A 16400-nucleotide genomic window follows, 5' to 3' on the forward strand; every position below is an offset into this window, starting at 1 on the left:
ATAGATTTCGTAATAAAATTATTTAAAATTATTTAAAATATTTGATCAAAGATAACTTAAGAATAATTAGCTTACTTTTTTTAGAATAAAAGTAAGAAATTATAAGAGATACTAAAAGTTAAATTATGGAACACTATACATATAGAATAAATAGTTCTTGCCTGTTTGCTGCATTTATGTATTCACTGTGTGTCATGAATTTAGAGAACATTAATTCTCTATAATACGTCGTTTCTCGCAGAAGACAATGTAATTGTTTACTTTCCGTCCTCTTCTTATTTTTTTTTGCATTTTCGCCAAATTGCAGTCGTACTTGTGCGCAAATACATTTTAAAAGGAGTAAACCAGAGAAATTTACTAAATGTTAATGACAATGTTCCGTAACATCTACGATCACTGATTTCTTCCAACCAAATAAGAAGTAACCAACGGCGGCCCCCGATACCACGGCACAGCACAGCCAGACATTATAAGTCATGAAGATTAGCATCAAAAAGTAAGACAGGACGATTTGTATAATGTGCAGAAATGTTTGAAACAGATGCATCCAGGACATCATAGTCGGCCTGCACAGATTAATATGGCTCATTATGTCCAAATTCACTTAACCCTTACAACACATAACGATTTTGCATTCTTTTACTACACACGACGCTGGATCAATCATGTCTCAGGTTAATTTTCATTACTTTTATAAAAATACTTATATAAAAATTATTAAGTGATTCTTATATATAATACATATACTTTAACATCTCTAGAAAGTATTTGTAAGATTGTGTTTAAAAAATTGTTTATATGTATATAAATGTTAAAACTAATTATTTGGTACTTTTAATATAAAAAAAGCGTAAGAGAGAGAGAGACCACGAATGACTCAGTCGTGTACATTAAAGGTTAAAATAGCAAAAATATGCAAAATTCAAAAATTTATAAATTTCTGCGACATCTATTCATTTGTAGCATAAAAAATCATATTATACAAAATTAAAATCAGACAATTTTTATACAGTTTATTTAAATTATTGTATAGTATCAAAATTTAATAATATATTATATTATATTAAAATTAATTTAGAATATGTATTCATATATTGACATATATGTATATTTAGAGATATAATTTCCGCATAGATAACAAATACTTATTTGTTCTGAATAACTCAATTTTATTAATTATTAAGTATTGTTTTATTATTTAAAGAATAGCATCACATTTAAAATTAATTAGAGATTGAGTTGTTTAATAAGTACTCATAACATGTAGCAAAAATTATTTGTGAAAGTAATACATGAATACGTATGCACATATCCCACTAGAAACATCTAATTAAAAGATAAAAAAACTTATGATACGAAGTGTATGTATTGAAAATGACAAATGACATTTTTTATCTAGCAAAGGATCTATTAAGAAATCTATTAAGAAGATATATCATGCACACGTTTTAATAATGTAAGAATTTAACAAAATATAAACTATTGTTACTATTGTTGTATTTACAAACCGATTTATTTCAATTAAATAATACAATTGTTAATAGACAAAGCATAATTCTGAGAGAAAATCTCAGTGTATCATAAGATCTACTTACGGTTGTTTGTGGATTACTTCGCCAACCATACTAAAAAAGCAGATCAAATGATTAAATTTATAATATTCTTAAAACTTCCACGGGTGCTTTCTATATAAAGATTATGCATTTTGCGGGTTTCCTTCGTGTCCAGATCCATTCTTGAAATGCCAACATTTCGTGAACCTTGTAATCTACTTTATCAGGGCGAGGAGCAGCCTGATACTGCAGACTTTTTGGTGCTGGGTGGTGCGACTCGGCATATAGGTATCTATCTCTGTGTGTTGGTTTTCTGTACACATGATGGCCTAAGATACCGTCAACTTTCTTAGAGACAAGAACATCTAGGAAGGGGAGTTTTCCGTCTTCCTCTATATCTATCGTGAAGTGGATATTTAGATGTTGATTGTTAAGAAAAATAAGGAATTTATGACTCTGCCATGTCTTCATATCACGTATGTGTTGTCTACATAACGGAACCAAACTTTTGGTTTTTTGAGTGTTTTTCTGAGAGCCTCTTTCTCAAAATGCTCCATGAAGATGTTGGCGAGTACAGGAGTAATAGGAGAGCCCATTGCCGCTCCTGAAGTTTTGTTCATAAAATTGGTTGTTATAGGAGAAGTAAGTGGTTGTTAAGCACTCTATTAGTGGGATGAGGTCAGAGGGGACTTCATGTGAGGCCTTTATTATGTTTAATGTGTCTTTTATTGGGACTTGTGTGAAAAGGGATTCTACGTCGAAACTTACAAGCAGGTCTGTGAGACGTCGTCGGATTTTTTTAATAATAATCGGATTCTTTTGTATAAAATCCGTTGAGTTGGTTATGTGTGATACTAATTTTCCAGTGAGGGGTTGTAGTGTTTGTGCTAGGAAGCGGGAAGTTGTATTCTGGGGAGTATATGGCGCTGACAATCGGTCTGAGGGGGATGTTTGGTTTATGTACTTTTGGTAGTCCGTATAGTCTTGGTGGCAGAAGACTCGTAGGTTTTAATGTTGATTTGGTTTTACTGGGAATGTTGCTTTTCTACACTAAGATCTTGGTATTCTGTGCGATTGCATTAGTTGGAGTCTTTGTCAAGCTTTTTGTATGCTTTGTCCAAAGTATTAGGCTGTTCCTCGCCTTGATGAAGTGGACTGTTTACGAAAAGTTGGCATTCCAAGAATGGATCTAAACACGAAAGAAACTCGCGAAACGCATAATCTTTATATAGATTAAATTTATAATATAAAAGATACACATATATATCATTTATATTTTTAGTGATTCTGCAAAAAATATTGCGTCTTGATTTTTTAATGTATTCATTACAATATGCTCTCATGATATCTCTTAAGATGCCATTCTCTAGCATTATATCTAGCATTCTTTACATAATATTCATTCTTCACATAGTAAAATTATATTAATAAATATTCTTAGCGAAAACAATGGGAAATAATGCTTTTTATAAGATCACCCGAAAAGAATTGAACAACTTACTGAACGACCCGGTTGTCCTCGGCTACCACATTCTTCTCACTGGGTACCGTAACGCTTCTATATTGCAGGGCGTTGTACGTCTTCCAGAAGAGATATTCCCGGTAATATTTTAAGCCCTCATAAAGCGCAGCCATAATAGCGATACCAATCATCGAACCGACGAGACCGCCTATCGATGAAATCTTCCAATTTTCGAATAACACCACCTCACAGTAGCCGGTGTGGAACGTCATCTGAGGATCGCGGAGAGCAGACTGTACATTAACGGCATCAAGTTTGACAACCGGATTGTACGTACCGACATACCGTGCATGCCCATGCCGCTGCACATGCTGTCCGTCGAAGTCTCGATACCGTGATGCATACCTCCGATGCTCCCATGATCCATACCTCCGTGGTTCATATTGCCGTCATCCATACTACCACGGTTTATATGATGAGCCATGTGCATACCGTGAGACGCGTTTCCTGTACTGTCCATTATATGGTGATCATGAGACATCTGGAATAAGGAAAGATTTTTTTTAACTCTGTATGTGTTTCATACTGTTATACACATTCGAGAAGCATATATATTATAATACAACAGTAATAGTGGGTGTCTTTTTCAATAAGAAACACAGATCACACGGTATAGTATTGCTAAATGTTAAACAAAGATCAAATAATAATTACTTGTGTTATACTGTGTTATCTATGTATCTTGCTGGAAAGCATCTAGTTTCTGTATAATCTACATAATTATCTATATAATCTACATTATTATCCTCTTAATAAATGGAGACATCAAAGAGATTTCAAGAATTCCAAAATCAATCTTATTTTTTACAATAAAAACATGTTTTTTCTTACATGATTCTTTATTTTGCATGTAGAAGTAAATTTAAGTAAAAAAAACTATTATTTTTATTCATATATAGCGTACTATCGATTATATAAGAGATAAAGTATATATGATTACAAAAATTTTTTAAAACCTAACATTGTTATATTATAGCTCTAATAAGATAATTTGAAAATAATATAGACTTTCTTTTCAAAAATTGACACTAAAATGATTGATTATTTCAATTTAAATAATGCATCAGAATGTACAAACTTTTTTATTGGACTGCGTATAGCGCTTTGAGACGTGCGATCACGCATTGCGTGAAAATTGTTAAAGTTTCTGGTTTTCTCTAATTTTATATATAACGATAAAAATATCTCGAATATGCGTTGAAATCAAGTGGATAATCATAAAACAATTTCTGTGAAAAGCAAACATTTGAAAAAATAACCTTTTCTAGTTCTGTAAAAGATTTTTATTTCATCTTTGTCAGAGCTACTTGCGGATTTGCTTAAATAAATTTTTTGTTTGTTAAATGTGATTAGCAAACAAAATTTCTGAAAAGAAAAAAACAGGCATCTAATATCAACACTCTTAAACAATCATCAGTGATATCATGAAGATACAATATATAATATAATTAGTCAGAACTGCAAAATATTACTTAAAATTATATAGTATATACATATATATTTCATGGACAATATTATTATTTCTTCAACGAAATTTTTTTTGCATAATAAAATACATAAATAAGAAGAAAAGCAACAAAAACTAATGGTAATTCGAAACGATTCAATTGTAATTGTTTTTTTATAAAATCTCTCAATCGCTTTTTTCTTAATGTTTAAAATTCAGTATTTTCACAATTTTATTTTCTATTTTTATACAAACTTTCATATTGAGAATTATCAGTTATTATTCGGATACGTATAATAACACTGCCCCTCTTGATTAAAACTTTAAAGTAAACAAATTTTTTACACTTTTTATATAGAAAAACAATAAATTTGTGTATCTTATATGTGATACAAAATGTGATGTAATATTTAAAAAAATATATATTAGTATCTAAATTTTTCGAATATGCGTGACTTAAACGATAATTCAAGAATATATTTGCAAAAATGTATTTATCGCATACTGTGTAATGCGTATTTATATATGTATACATCGTTAAGATAAAACATTTTTACATTAATTGTTGCTTAATACTGAAAGAAAATTAATATATAATATAAAATTCGTAATTTTAATTCTGATTCTAAATTTTTTCATATAATGTGATATAACATTTCCAAGTTAGTAGAACTGAAAAAAGTTTTCACGAACTAGTAAGTTTCGGAGAAACAAAATCGTACATAACAAAACCATGTTCCAAATATTTTAAATTGTAATTTAGTTTTATAAGTGCATATAATATACATCGAATATTTTTTGCTGAAAAGAAATACTATTAAATTGATAGAATTTGCCGTTAATAGTAACATTCGCCAATTTTGAAAGATATATTAAAAATTGAATAAAAATTTAAAATTCAGAAAAATCAAGTGATAATAACGTTAAAATAACTGAGGAAAGTCGATACAATAGCAATACACTGAATTGTGATATTAAATAAATATGTGTGTGTGTACACACACACACACACACACACACACACACACAAATAAATATCACTTTAGAACTGCAGTTATATCGATAACAAGCGTATATATATCTCGATACTTCGGGATCTTATCGATCGATTGAATGATACGTAAAATCCGTTTAAAAGAATCACTTCAATACTATGTATTTATAAACAAATCAGGCGTTGAGCTGGAACTACGATGATAAAGCGCGATGATAGAGAATTAAAAATAAACGATAATCGAAGAAGATAAATTGTTAAAAAATTTTGACGTATCTCCAAATAATCTATAATTATCTAATAATAATCTATAATAATCCGTGTAACGTCATCTGCGTTTCCATCGTCAACATATTTATGAACAGGATGAACTTTTTACGTGTATAGCGACAAGATTGCGGAGACTTCTTATGAAAAACAGTACAAGTGCGATGTTTGTTTCGTATTCCTTCATTTTGTTTAGACGAAAAAATACGTAAGCAGCAGATAAAGATACCTCAGGAAACGCGTTTAAATGCGCATTTGCTGACACGTATTACCCAGCTCGTACAAGCAACAAGCACTATTGTTTCAATTTTTCAATGAAATGAAACACGGCGATGGAAGGAGGACTTGAACTATCACATTATGAGTACTCTTGTATCATTAATTTTTCCATTGGCTATTTCATTCAGGTAGCGTCGCGGTTATCTCACAGATCAAAGTTGCATAACACATCGTAACAGTATATAGGATCATGAATCAATAGTCATCGAATAATTAATTGCTAAACTCTCATGGGACATCTCGCTAAACGTGTCGTAATAAAACTCTCTAGGGATTTAATTAAAAAGTAAATGAAATAGCTGTTATCAAATAAGAGAAACAGAACGTGCCAGTTGACAGAGTCATATTAATTCGTTTTTATGCTCACAAGCTGAAATATTTCGAGAGTTCTCTTATAAAATATAAATGTGTCACTTAAGCCTGTGTGACATGATGCTTGTTTTCCTACTGGATTGCTAGCGGGATTAGAATCTTGTCACCGTATTGGCTGCAATTGGCACTGACAGCATTGCAGTCAATACGGTGGCAAGATTCTAATCCAACTAGCAATCCAACAGGAAAATAAGCATCGTGCCGCAGGTTTTAAATAAATTTTTTTTTAGGAATTATAGATCAATTTAAAACCTGATTTTTTCAAGATCTTATTTAAAGAAATTTTTTATTTATTCAAAAAGTACAACAAATTGAAAGATACATATAAGAATAAATGGTATTTCACTGTGAATTGCCTTGTTTATTTGCAATTTTAATTTATCTATAAACATTATTTCAATACTTATCTAAAAAAAAGTCTTTCTAAAATTTGCTGCCCTGGACTACGTGGTCTATTTATGTCTTGATACAACACGCTGATTGAAGAAAATAATTTATTATTATCTAACAGTGGTTCAACCACAGAAACCGCGATTAAAACTTATAATCAACAGAAACGCTTAAAAAAAAAAAAACAAAATAGGATATTCTGGTGGTCCGGAAAAATAGCAGGAAAAAAGTAATAAGGCTAAAATCTTTATGTTTTAGGTTTGTATGTATTATAATTTCGAGAGTGTGAAAGTCTCTGAATTTAAATACGATTTTCCGTTTACAAAAATTTAAATCGACATGGCATCACTTAGGTCCAGTTCCATCAATGTAAGATTAACTTTATCTTGGTTAAATTTAATTTTTATTTTTTTTCTTATATAAGAAAATTAGAAATAAATATATCATATATTATTATTATTATTATTATTATAAGAATTAGAAAACGGTAAACAGTAAGTTAAAATTAACTAAGATTAAATCTAATCTTAAACTGTGGTACTGGGTCTTAAGGGGGAACGCTACTCCTGCAGGCCTATTCTGTACTTAACTCTTAACGCAAGTTTCGTTACCGTGTTGTAACGTCATTGCGCAGCTTTTTTACTTACCATGATAAAAAAACTTCGCAAAGACAATATAACGATAACGAAACTTGCGTTAAGAGTTACAGAAATGTCCTGATGGTAAGCCCTAAAATGTTGGGAATTTGTTGTGGGGAAATAAATAATTTTAATGAAATAAATCAAGAGTATAAAAGCCAATGCTGGATTCTCTGTGCGTAAACAAATTTATACTTCGTATTCTATATTAATAATAAACATTTCGACCTTATAGTTAGATAATCTTTAGTATCATAAAATTAAAAATAATTAAAAAGAGTTACATAAATATAAAGTTAACCTAATTATCTTAACCTTCTATTAAATAACTTTATTTAAAATCTGCTTTAGAGGGCTTTATTGTACATATATGTAACTAAAAAAATTTTTTTTTATTTTTTTATGTCCAAAATGGCGGCACACTGGCAGAATCCTTTCTTCCGCAGCTTCAAATCGATGTACAGGATTCCATCAGGAACATGGTTCAATCTTGAATAAAACACAAATAATTTCATTAACTACCTATCAAAGACTAGGGACGTACGTATTTTTCAAAATATTAATATCTCTCAAAATGGCAGCTGTTTTACAAAAGACTCGCGTTGAAAAAATGTAAATATTTCATAAAATAGCTGCCATTTTGAGGAAGATCAATATTTAAAAAAATCCTTATATATTTCTCTAGTCTTTGATATACATCTAGATAATAAAAATTCTTTGTGTTTTGTTCAAGATTAAATCGTGTGCCCATGATTTCGCAAATGCGCCGCCATTATAAATATAAAAAAAATAAAAAAATATTTTTTAGTTTTTTTTACATACATGTACAATAAAGCCTTCTAAAAAGCAGATTTCAAATAAAGTTATTTATTTACCCATTAAAAATCCTCAAAATTTTAGGATCTTAGAAGTAATGTTCCTCCTTAAGATGACGATCAATTAATATTCATGTACATAATATTATATTTCGTAGATATTTATATTCAGAACAAAAATTCGTAGTCTGCGTGCGCGCGCTAATTTTATATTTATATTTAAAAACAAATGTAACAACAACAATTCTACCATTCAACAGAGCAAAGTCTCAACTTTAAACATCTTTTTTTGCGGTGATTTTTAAGGGAGTTATAAGTAATCAAAGTCAAAATGCTTCTTTTATTTAAGTGATAACTCGCCGTGTGATAACTCAGTGTAACAAAATATATCTTAGGAACAATTTAAAAAAAAAACTACTTTGTACAGAAAATTTAAAATTTTTACGATAGAAAGTTGAAAATTTTTGTAAATTTTATCATGTGACAGGCCCACAAAATCAGAAGAAAATTTCCCCAATTTATCTAACTTATAGTTTTCTATATGTAAATATTACCAAACTCACAAAAACTCAAAGTCCACTCATAGTGGCCTTTCAAAAGTAGAGGTTTTAAGCCTTTATTGAACACTTTTTTTTAAATTATATTTTTGTCAATTTTAATTTAGTTTATAATGAAGTTATAGTTACTTAAATTTCGAAGTTTCATTAAGTTTCGAAGTAGCATCATAAACTTGTGTTCTGACTCAATATTTTAAATATTTAATATTACAAAGAGCATACACCATTACGCAAGGTCTTATGTGCAAAACAATATAGATTTATTAAATATAAAAAGAACTATAAAGAATTATAAGAAATATAAAAAAAATTTCAAAATATATTATAAACGCAAGGATAGATGTAAATCAGCCAATATGAGCCAACACAGGTTAGGCTTGTGTGAAATCGTATATTTTATTCCTGAGAAAAATTGACAAATGTTTTAACCCTTTCGATTAGGTCTTCCTCAGTGTAAAAATGAAAATAAAATTGATGATGTTTAAATTTAATATAAAAGATGCGATGCGAAGCAAATTGAAGTATCGTTAACATATATTTATAAAATGATAATAATGCTGTCTATTGTATCTAACAAAATATTCAAATCTAACATTTCAGATTATCTGCAATTTAATAAATTCAAATAAGTCATTAAAATATAAAACAAATCAATTAAACAAAAACTTACGTATAATAATGTTAACGATGATATGTGAGATAAGACATGTTAGCAGAAAGACGTTTAAAGAGTATGTGAGAGGTCAAAATTGTCGTTAGTCATAGATCGTTAGTTATAAAACACAGTGATAAATAAATATAATATAAATATAACGTGGTAATAAATAAATACAATATATATACTCGTATACATGTTTTATACAATTAGAGAAATAAAAAATTGTTATCGTTATCTATTACCAGGACAATCTTTCCTTTTAACAAATCTGATTTTTTGGCTAAAATTTTCGATGCAGAATCTGGTAATTATGCGTTCGAGCTCTTAGCCATTCTTTTCAAATTATGGACACATCGAATATAATCTGTCAAAGGACGAATTTATATAATCTGCATATAATTGTCATTATAACGAGCATTTTTCACGTCAATTTTTATTGGAACTCACAAGACTCAAGCCTCACAATTTAAGGCATTTATCAATCTAATTGAGATAACATTTTTGTTTGAATTAATCTGTAAATCTCTAATTGTTTGAATTAATCTGTTAATTTAATTGTGATAACATTTTGTTAAATTAATTTATTTATTATATGTATACTGAAGATGGTCTAATTAAGACCGAAACGTTTATAATATATTTTGAAATTGTTCTTTTTATATTTAATAAATCTATACATTATTTCGCACGTAAGACCTTGCGTAGTAGTGTATGTTCTTTGTAATATTGTTTTTAAATTTTAGCCACTTAAATTTCACAAAATATATTATAAAATATTATATTTCATAGATATATTTTAATACAGATATTTATTTGTCAGTTAGTCTTAAATGTTTTAATAAAAAACATAAAAAAAAAGCAATAATGTTTTCAAATTACATGATAAGAAATAAAGTTTTTCAAAAATGTAACTTTAGAAGTAAAAACAAGTTAAGTAACAAGATTTTTTACTTTAATTTCAAACGTATTATTTTAAAAAATTTTTTAAAACGGTTTTAAAAGAAACATGGCGCCTAACTTTATCAAAAATAAAATTTAATAGCGTAGCGCGTTTGTACTTTATTTGTACTTGTTTGTATCGTTCATTATTTCGTTTGTACTTCAAACAATTAAACAAAAAGTGAAAAATTAAAAATGGCCAGCGCGGTACTTTAAAATTTTTTAATTCCATTTATACCATTTGAAAGAGAAATGTCGTTAGTCTTATTTATTTTCATTTATCTCAGATATCTTTTAAAATAGCCAACTTTCTCTCTCAGCACATTTCCGAAATTTTGAAAAACGCTGCTCCGAATCCTTTGAGGTACAAACGAAAATAAATGAGGTACAAATGAACTTCTCTATATCTAATAATAGAATCTCGAGTTTTCGATTTTATTCATTGTCCCTTGATTTTATCAATTAGTACAATGAGACAAAGTCTTGTATGAGAATATGCTTTATGTAGGTAGTTTATAATCTCAATAAACGATCAAGAATCTGTCGAGCTGCAGGAATTCTTATATCGAAATACCAGAAAATCCTGGAGGAAAATCCTAAAGAAAAATGGGCGTTATAATATCGCCGGAAATAAGGTAAGAATTTTGATTATCGATTAATTATAGAGCAAATTATTTGTGCGGTATTATATCACGTTGCGATATAATTTCATTGAAATAAATTCAAATTTTTTAAATAGATGATCAGTTTTTTTTTATTAATATAGGTGCGTAGTTTTTTGCAAGAAATTAACATTAAATATCTTTATAAATAAGATTCAGATTTAAAGCTAATTTAAAAGTAATTAAAGCTAATTCAAAATTAATAAAGATAATGTGTATTAGATAAAGATTATTTCCGTAATGCAATAAATATTTATGTCTAAAATTTAATTGGCGAAAAATACTTTATTTTTAAATGTTTATGACATAAAAAAACTTTGAATATCTTAACAGAAAGTTTAAATTGATCAAAGATTTTATGGGTGAAAGAAAGTACGGAGAACTCGACATTACCTACTATATGTATAATTCTATTGCTGAGAAGTTTCGTTATATTAAATCGCGCATGGCGCGATATATTATATCGTGCAGGCATGCATGTCAAGCTATATGTATCAGGTTTCATTACAGCGAATATTTCCGCGCGTGTTCCTTTAATGATATCCATTCTATTGAGAACTCAATTTTCAACGTAGTTGCAGTTTTTTTGCAACTGTCGAGTATTTTTACGACACATTCCTTATCTTTACCTAAATATGAAATTTAGCGCTTTGCAATTCCATTTTTTAAATAATACAGAAATCAAACTACACAGAATTAAATAATAAGAAATTTATATTTATAATGCTGTGATTTAACAATAAATCTGTAGTCGGCAGTTTTAGTCTTAATCGGTGAAGTTGATCAGCGTTAGTCGTTCAAGTTGGCTATTGTCCTATTCAACTGTTCTGGTCAACTTCACCAATAAAACTTAGGACTACCGACTCATTGAAGATTCAGCATAAAAGATAACGGGTCTTATTGCTGAGGCACAAGATTAAAAAAACTTGCATTTTTAGCAAATTTGCTGAAAAACATTATCTTTTACGACGGAAGTTTGAAATTTGATCATAAGTTCTTTCGAAGAGAAGACAAAGCAAACTTTGTGAAAAGTGTAACATTCCTTAACCTTCTATCGGTAATGTGAAATTATCACCTCTGTGAAGTTAGCACCTCATGTTTCATTTTTTGGAACATAAGATGCCAACTTCATAGAGGTAAAATCTTCATACTTCGTTCACTTAAATTTTCGAACTTTAGTGCATATTTCTACATTGTTCTGGACTATATAAAAATCTAAAAAGAAATGTTTAGAATACATACTTGTGAAAGATTTAATAATGAATTTTTACTAATATAAAAATTATTTATTTTTTTACAGATTTAAATTTGATTATTCTTTCTGAATTTGTAATAAAAAAAAACAAATGTGCCTTTAAAGTACAACATTATTGATGAAGAATTAATCGCTCGAAAATTACAAAAAATATAGACAAAAAATATTTTAGTCAACCTCGCGAAAATTTCCGTGAAAGAGGTCAAATAACGATACGATTTATACCCGTTTCTACTAATTAAATAATAGATTAACTTTAGTCTCGATTCAGTTTACTCTCTAAATTTTTTAAAGTGGAATCTTATTCTAAAAAGTGAAAATTAAGCTAGTCTTGAAATAGAGTGGCTCAATTTTCAATCTTTAAGAGTGACATTTCATTCTTCAGAGTGAGATTAACTCTAAAAGTTTTAGAGAGTACTTTTCTGGTCTTAAAAAAAATAATTAAAATATAATGAAGAATAAGTTGAACTGAGATTAAACTTAATCTACATTGGAAACAGGCATAAAGGGATTCTGAATTAAAAATCGTCAATAGTATGGGCAGAAGTCTTGCATAACACAATACAAAATGAACCAATCAAAATCCTTCATTTTCTTCCTTTCTTTCCATAAAATAAAAAACTTTGATTGGTTAATTTTCTTATGCTTTATGCGTTATGCAAAGATCTGTACTCCGATCTTATCGTTGTTTTATTGAATGCGATGTAAGCTGGATTGTTCGGATTGTTCCATCTTTCGATATAAATTCAGCTCATTCTCTTACTCTCTTATGTCTTTACTCTTTTACTCTCTTATTTATCCATTAGATAAATTGTCACTTCGGATATAATTTATCCATAAATGGAACAACTGGCCGTTTCACACTTATGATTTACGAACATCGACTATATCTTTATATGTATATAATATACATATATTATTATATTGACACATATCGTACCTACATAGATGTATAAATTTTCGCAATGCAAATTTTCGTATTGGATTAAGTAGTATCTAGCCTAATTCTAAGAATTTGATGTGTAAATTACTAATCTGGAGATACAATTTCGTAAATATAGATTGTAGCTTTTATATCAAGTAAATGCATATTGCCACTTGACAACTTTATATATTAGACATATTAGACTAAGAAATCATAAAAAAGATTTCAATTTAAACATTTTTTTTCGTTCTTGGCATAAGTTATCTTATACAGTCACGTATCAATGCGTATACCTGCTTTAATTCTGGAAAAGAATTTTCACAAATCTATAAAATATATAACGATGTTATAAAAATTATATATGTTTAGTTGATAAAACAGACGACATTAGGGATGTTGCAATATATGCATGTATATTTGAATAAAATACGCAAACACGTCCGAATTGATCCTCGCCGTAATAATTCTATCGCCAGACAATGTAAATTCTCAGATGAGGGTTGACGATATTGGCTACAATTGGATCAATGACGGTGAATCACGATCAATTAGCGGTCGCTCGTAGGGTGTGGAGACAAGAGGCGGTAAATAAAAAATATCCGTTGCGGATTTGCGTTGCACACGCTATTATTCTTATGTCCGATCCGGCGACAGGTATCCGCTTTCACCATCGAGCGAAAGGGAACGTTTCAAATTATCTCCTACTCGTACTCGATTTCGCTTAATGTCTATTTCTACCAATTATTAGAATTAGAAAAAAGTGAAGAATAAGTTTAACCGAGATTAAAGTTAATCACCATTAGCGAAATACAAAAGAGCAAGAAATTTACTGTAACTCTGTGTTTACTCTGAAAAATCAGAGTAATGCCTGTTACAGAATACATTCACTTCTTTATCAGCCGGAGCAGCATCGTAACATATGTTGCGTCGTTGAAGGTGACTACGCGGCGATATAAAGAAATGCAAAACTCGGGGAAAAACTCAAGTGACAATGATCATAATGATACATCCGCATCGAGGAAATTTGTTTCACGGTCGACCGCTGTAATTGAGTAATTCGTTGAGATTACGCCTTTCTAAACTGCGTTTCTAACTGTGTATTGTGGACAAAGAGAATATTCAGTTGAAGTCATAAGGCCGTAATACAGACTTTTGCATAACGCATAACTCACAACTGCATAAGCGAATCAACTAATCAGAATCTTTCCTTTTCTCCCATTCCGTAAAAAAGGAGAATTTCAATTGGTTGATTCCCTTATTCACTTATGCATTATGCGTTATGCAAGAGTCTATGCTGCAGCCATTTGAATAATGGAAGATGCTCTAGGTACATACAAATCATAATTTAAAGATACAGAGGATTTTCATTGGTTTAGTTGCATTAAGAGTCGTCAAATGTAGACACAAAAATCTCAGATGAAACTAACCAACATTTGTGATTTCTAATAAATTTGTACTTACTTAAAATAATTTGTTTAATTTTACTAATTCCAATTGATATAAGATCGGTTTGTTTTTGGAGTTAATCTTTTCCTTTTTCTTTTCAATATGAAAAAAAAAAGAAGAAAAAAAACCATGCAAGTTTAAATAAAAGAATAGACTATTGTCTGAGTAAACTTTCAGATATTAGGAAGTTTGAAGCCAGCCTTGCACTAAGAGAATTCAAAAAGAAGAAGAGGAAAAGGAGATACCTTTCACCGGCATCTCTTTGATATCCATCATACATCAGGATTTAAATGATTTAAAAACTATTTCAAAGCTTTATATGCCAGAGTGGAGGTTGAAATCGTTTCGCATAGCATTTCCATTCTGCTAATAGAAGGACAGAGACACTGGCTGCGTTCAGCAGAGAAAACAGCTTGCAACTGTTGTAAAATTCTTCAATACAATTGGTTCTTGCTTTTGATTCCTTATGGATCTAAATGTAAAAAAATAAACCAATCATAATGAAGAATTTTATAACAATTGTAAAGTTGTTTTCTCTGTTGAACACAGCCACTGTGTTAAAAATGCCTCAGTCAGGGGAGATAAGAATATAACCGAGTGGAAATAACTGGTGTGGTTCATTACATACCCTGCAAATCGATTAGCAATGAAATTATCGCTCGACGAATTAAAAAAAAGTATTTTTTGATAGTTTTCGATGAAACAAATCGTCTTTTGTGATCACTCCTGACAAACATTTGTATCCATTTATTTAACTTACTTAATATCCATTTATTTATTTGACTTATTCAGTTTTTCGTTTTTTTTTTTTGCATTGTTCATTTTTTTTTTAATGAACTGAGATGAAGGGCATGTGAGAAATTCGTTCGAGAATATGCGAATATGATCTCGCGCAGTAAGAATTACGAAAAATCGCATTTATTATTATGAATCGCGAAGAGAATTAAGTTGGCAAACTGTTTCCTTTACTTTGAACGGAAGAAAATGTAGAATAAAATTAGTTATTCAACTATACATCTGGATACATCTAAATTTTAGGAGTCACTTACCTTTGCAAAGGTTATACAATGTTGTGCGATAGCGAACAGACGAATTAGATCGAGTTATGATGGCGGAATGAGACAGATTCTTGGGAATGCGATTTTTTCTCTTCGTTCGTCGTCTCGCAATCAAACAATCACTTGCGAGTCCATTAACGAACTCGAGTGAACAGTACGACTTTCACACCGTAACGAATTTTGCCATCGTCTGCCAGTCGCCTACTATCATCACGAAGTTATATGCGAACCAAGAGTCGCTTTCAATTCACGAATAACTGCCATACCTTTGATTATTCAAGTCTACATTCGGAATCGTTATTCGAGTGCCCCCGTGTATCAGAGATATATACTGAGGCGCGATTCTGTAACTGTTTTACACGCTTACCGACAGTTGTTGATGTCGTTGCGCAACTTTTTCACCATATGAAATATTTGCGCAACGACACCGATATGGATTCACACTGGATCCGACGTGTATCATACGAAATCAATCAGAAAACAATATCATCAATACGAAATAAAATTCTACTTTCTGATTGGTTGCAGAACGTCGTACGATGCATGTCGAATCCAGTGTGAATCCAGCAATAGAACTTATAATAATGGAATAATCTATCCAGGCAGTGAATGGAAGGTGTGAA

General features: G+C 29.9%; 1 protein-coding gene across 3 annotated transcripts; it reads right to left on the reverse strand.

Moving 5' to 3' along the window:
• Window positions 1-134: 134 nt before the first annotated feature.
• Window positions 135-15973, reverse strand: LOC108750921 (high affinity copper uptake protein 1). 3 transcript variants are annotated; one of them, XM_018490792.1, is made up of 5 exons: window positions 15769-15973; window positions 3353-3556; window positions 3055-3287; window positions 1596-1625; window positions 135-566 (listed from the first exon to the last, which is right to left on the reverse strand). In XM_018490792.1, the coding sequence occupies exons 2-5, from the start codon at window positions 3554-3556 to the stop codon at window positions 365-367; spliced, it is 669 nt and encodes a 222-aa protein (XP_018346294.1). In that variant the 5' UTR covers window positions 15769-15973; the 3' UTR covers window positions 135-364. The 3 variants fall into 3 exon arrangements, with proteins under 3 accessions (XP_018346294.1, XP_018346295.1, XP_018346296.1); XM_018490793.1 differs by lacking the exon at window positions 1596-1625; XM_018490794.1 differs by lacking the exon at window positions 15769-15973 and having other exon boundaries at window positions 3361-3520.
• Between the last annotated feature and the right edge of the window lie 427 nt (window positions 15974-16400).

This window comes from Trachymyrmex septentrionalis, unplaced genomic scaffold (assembly GCF_001594115.1).
Source record: "Trachymyrmex septentrionalis isolate Tsep2-gDNA-1 unplaced genomic scaffold, Tsep1.0 scaffold383, whole genome shotgun sequence".
Classification (NCBI taxonomy): Eukaryota; Metazoa; Arthropoda; class Insecta; order Hymenoptera; family Formicidae; genus Trachymyrmex; species Trachymyrmex septentrionalis.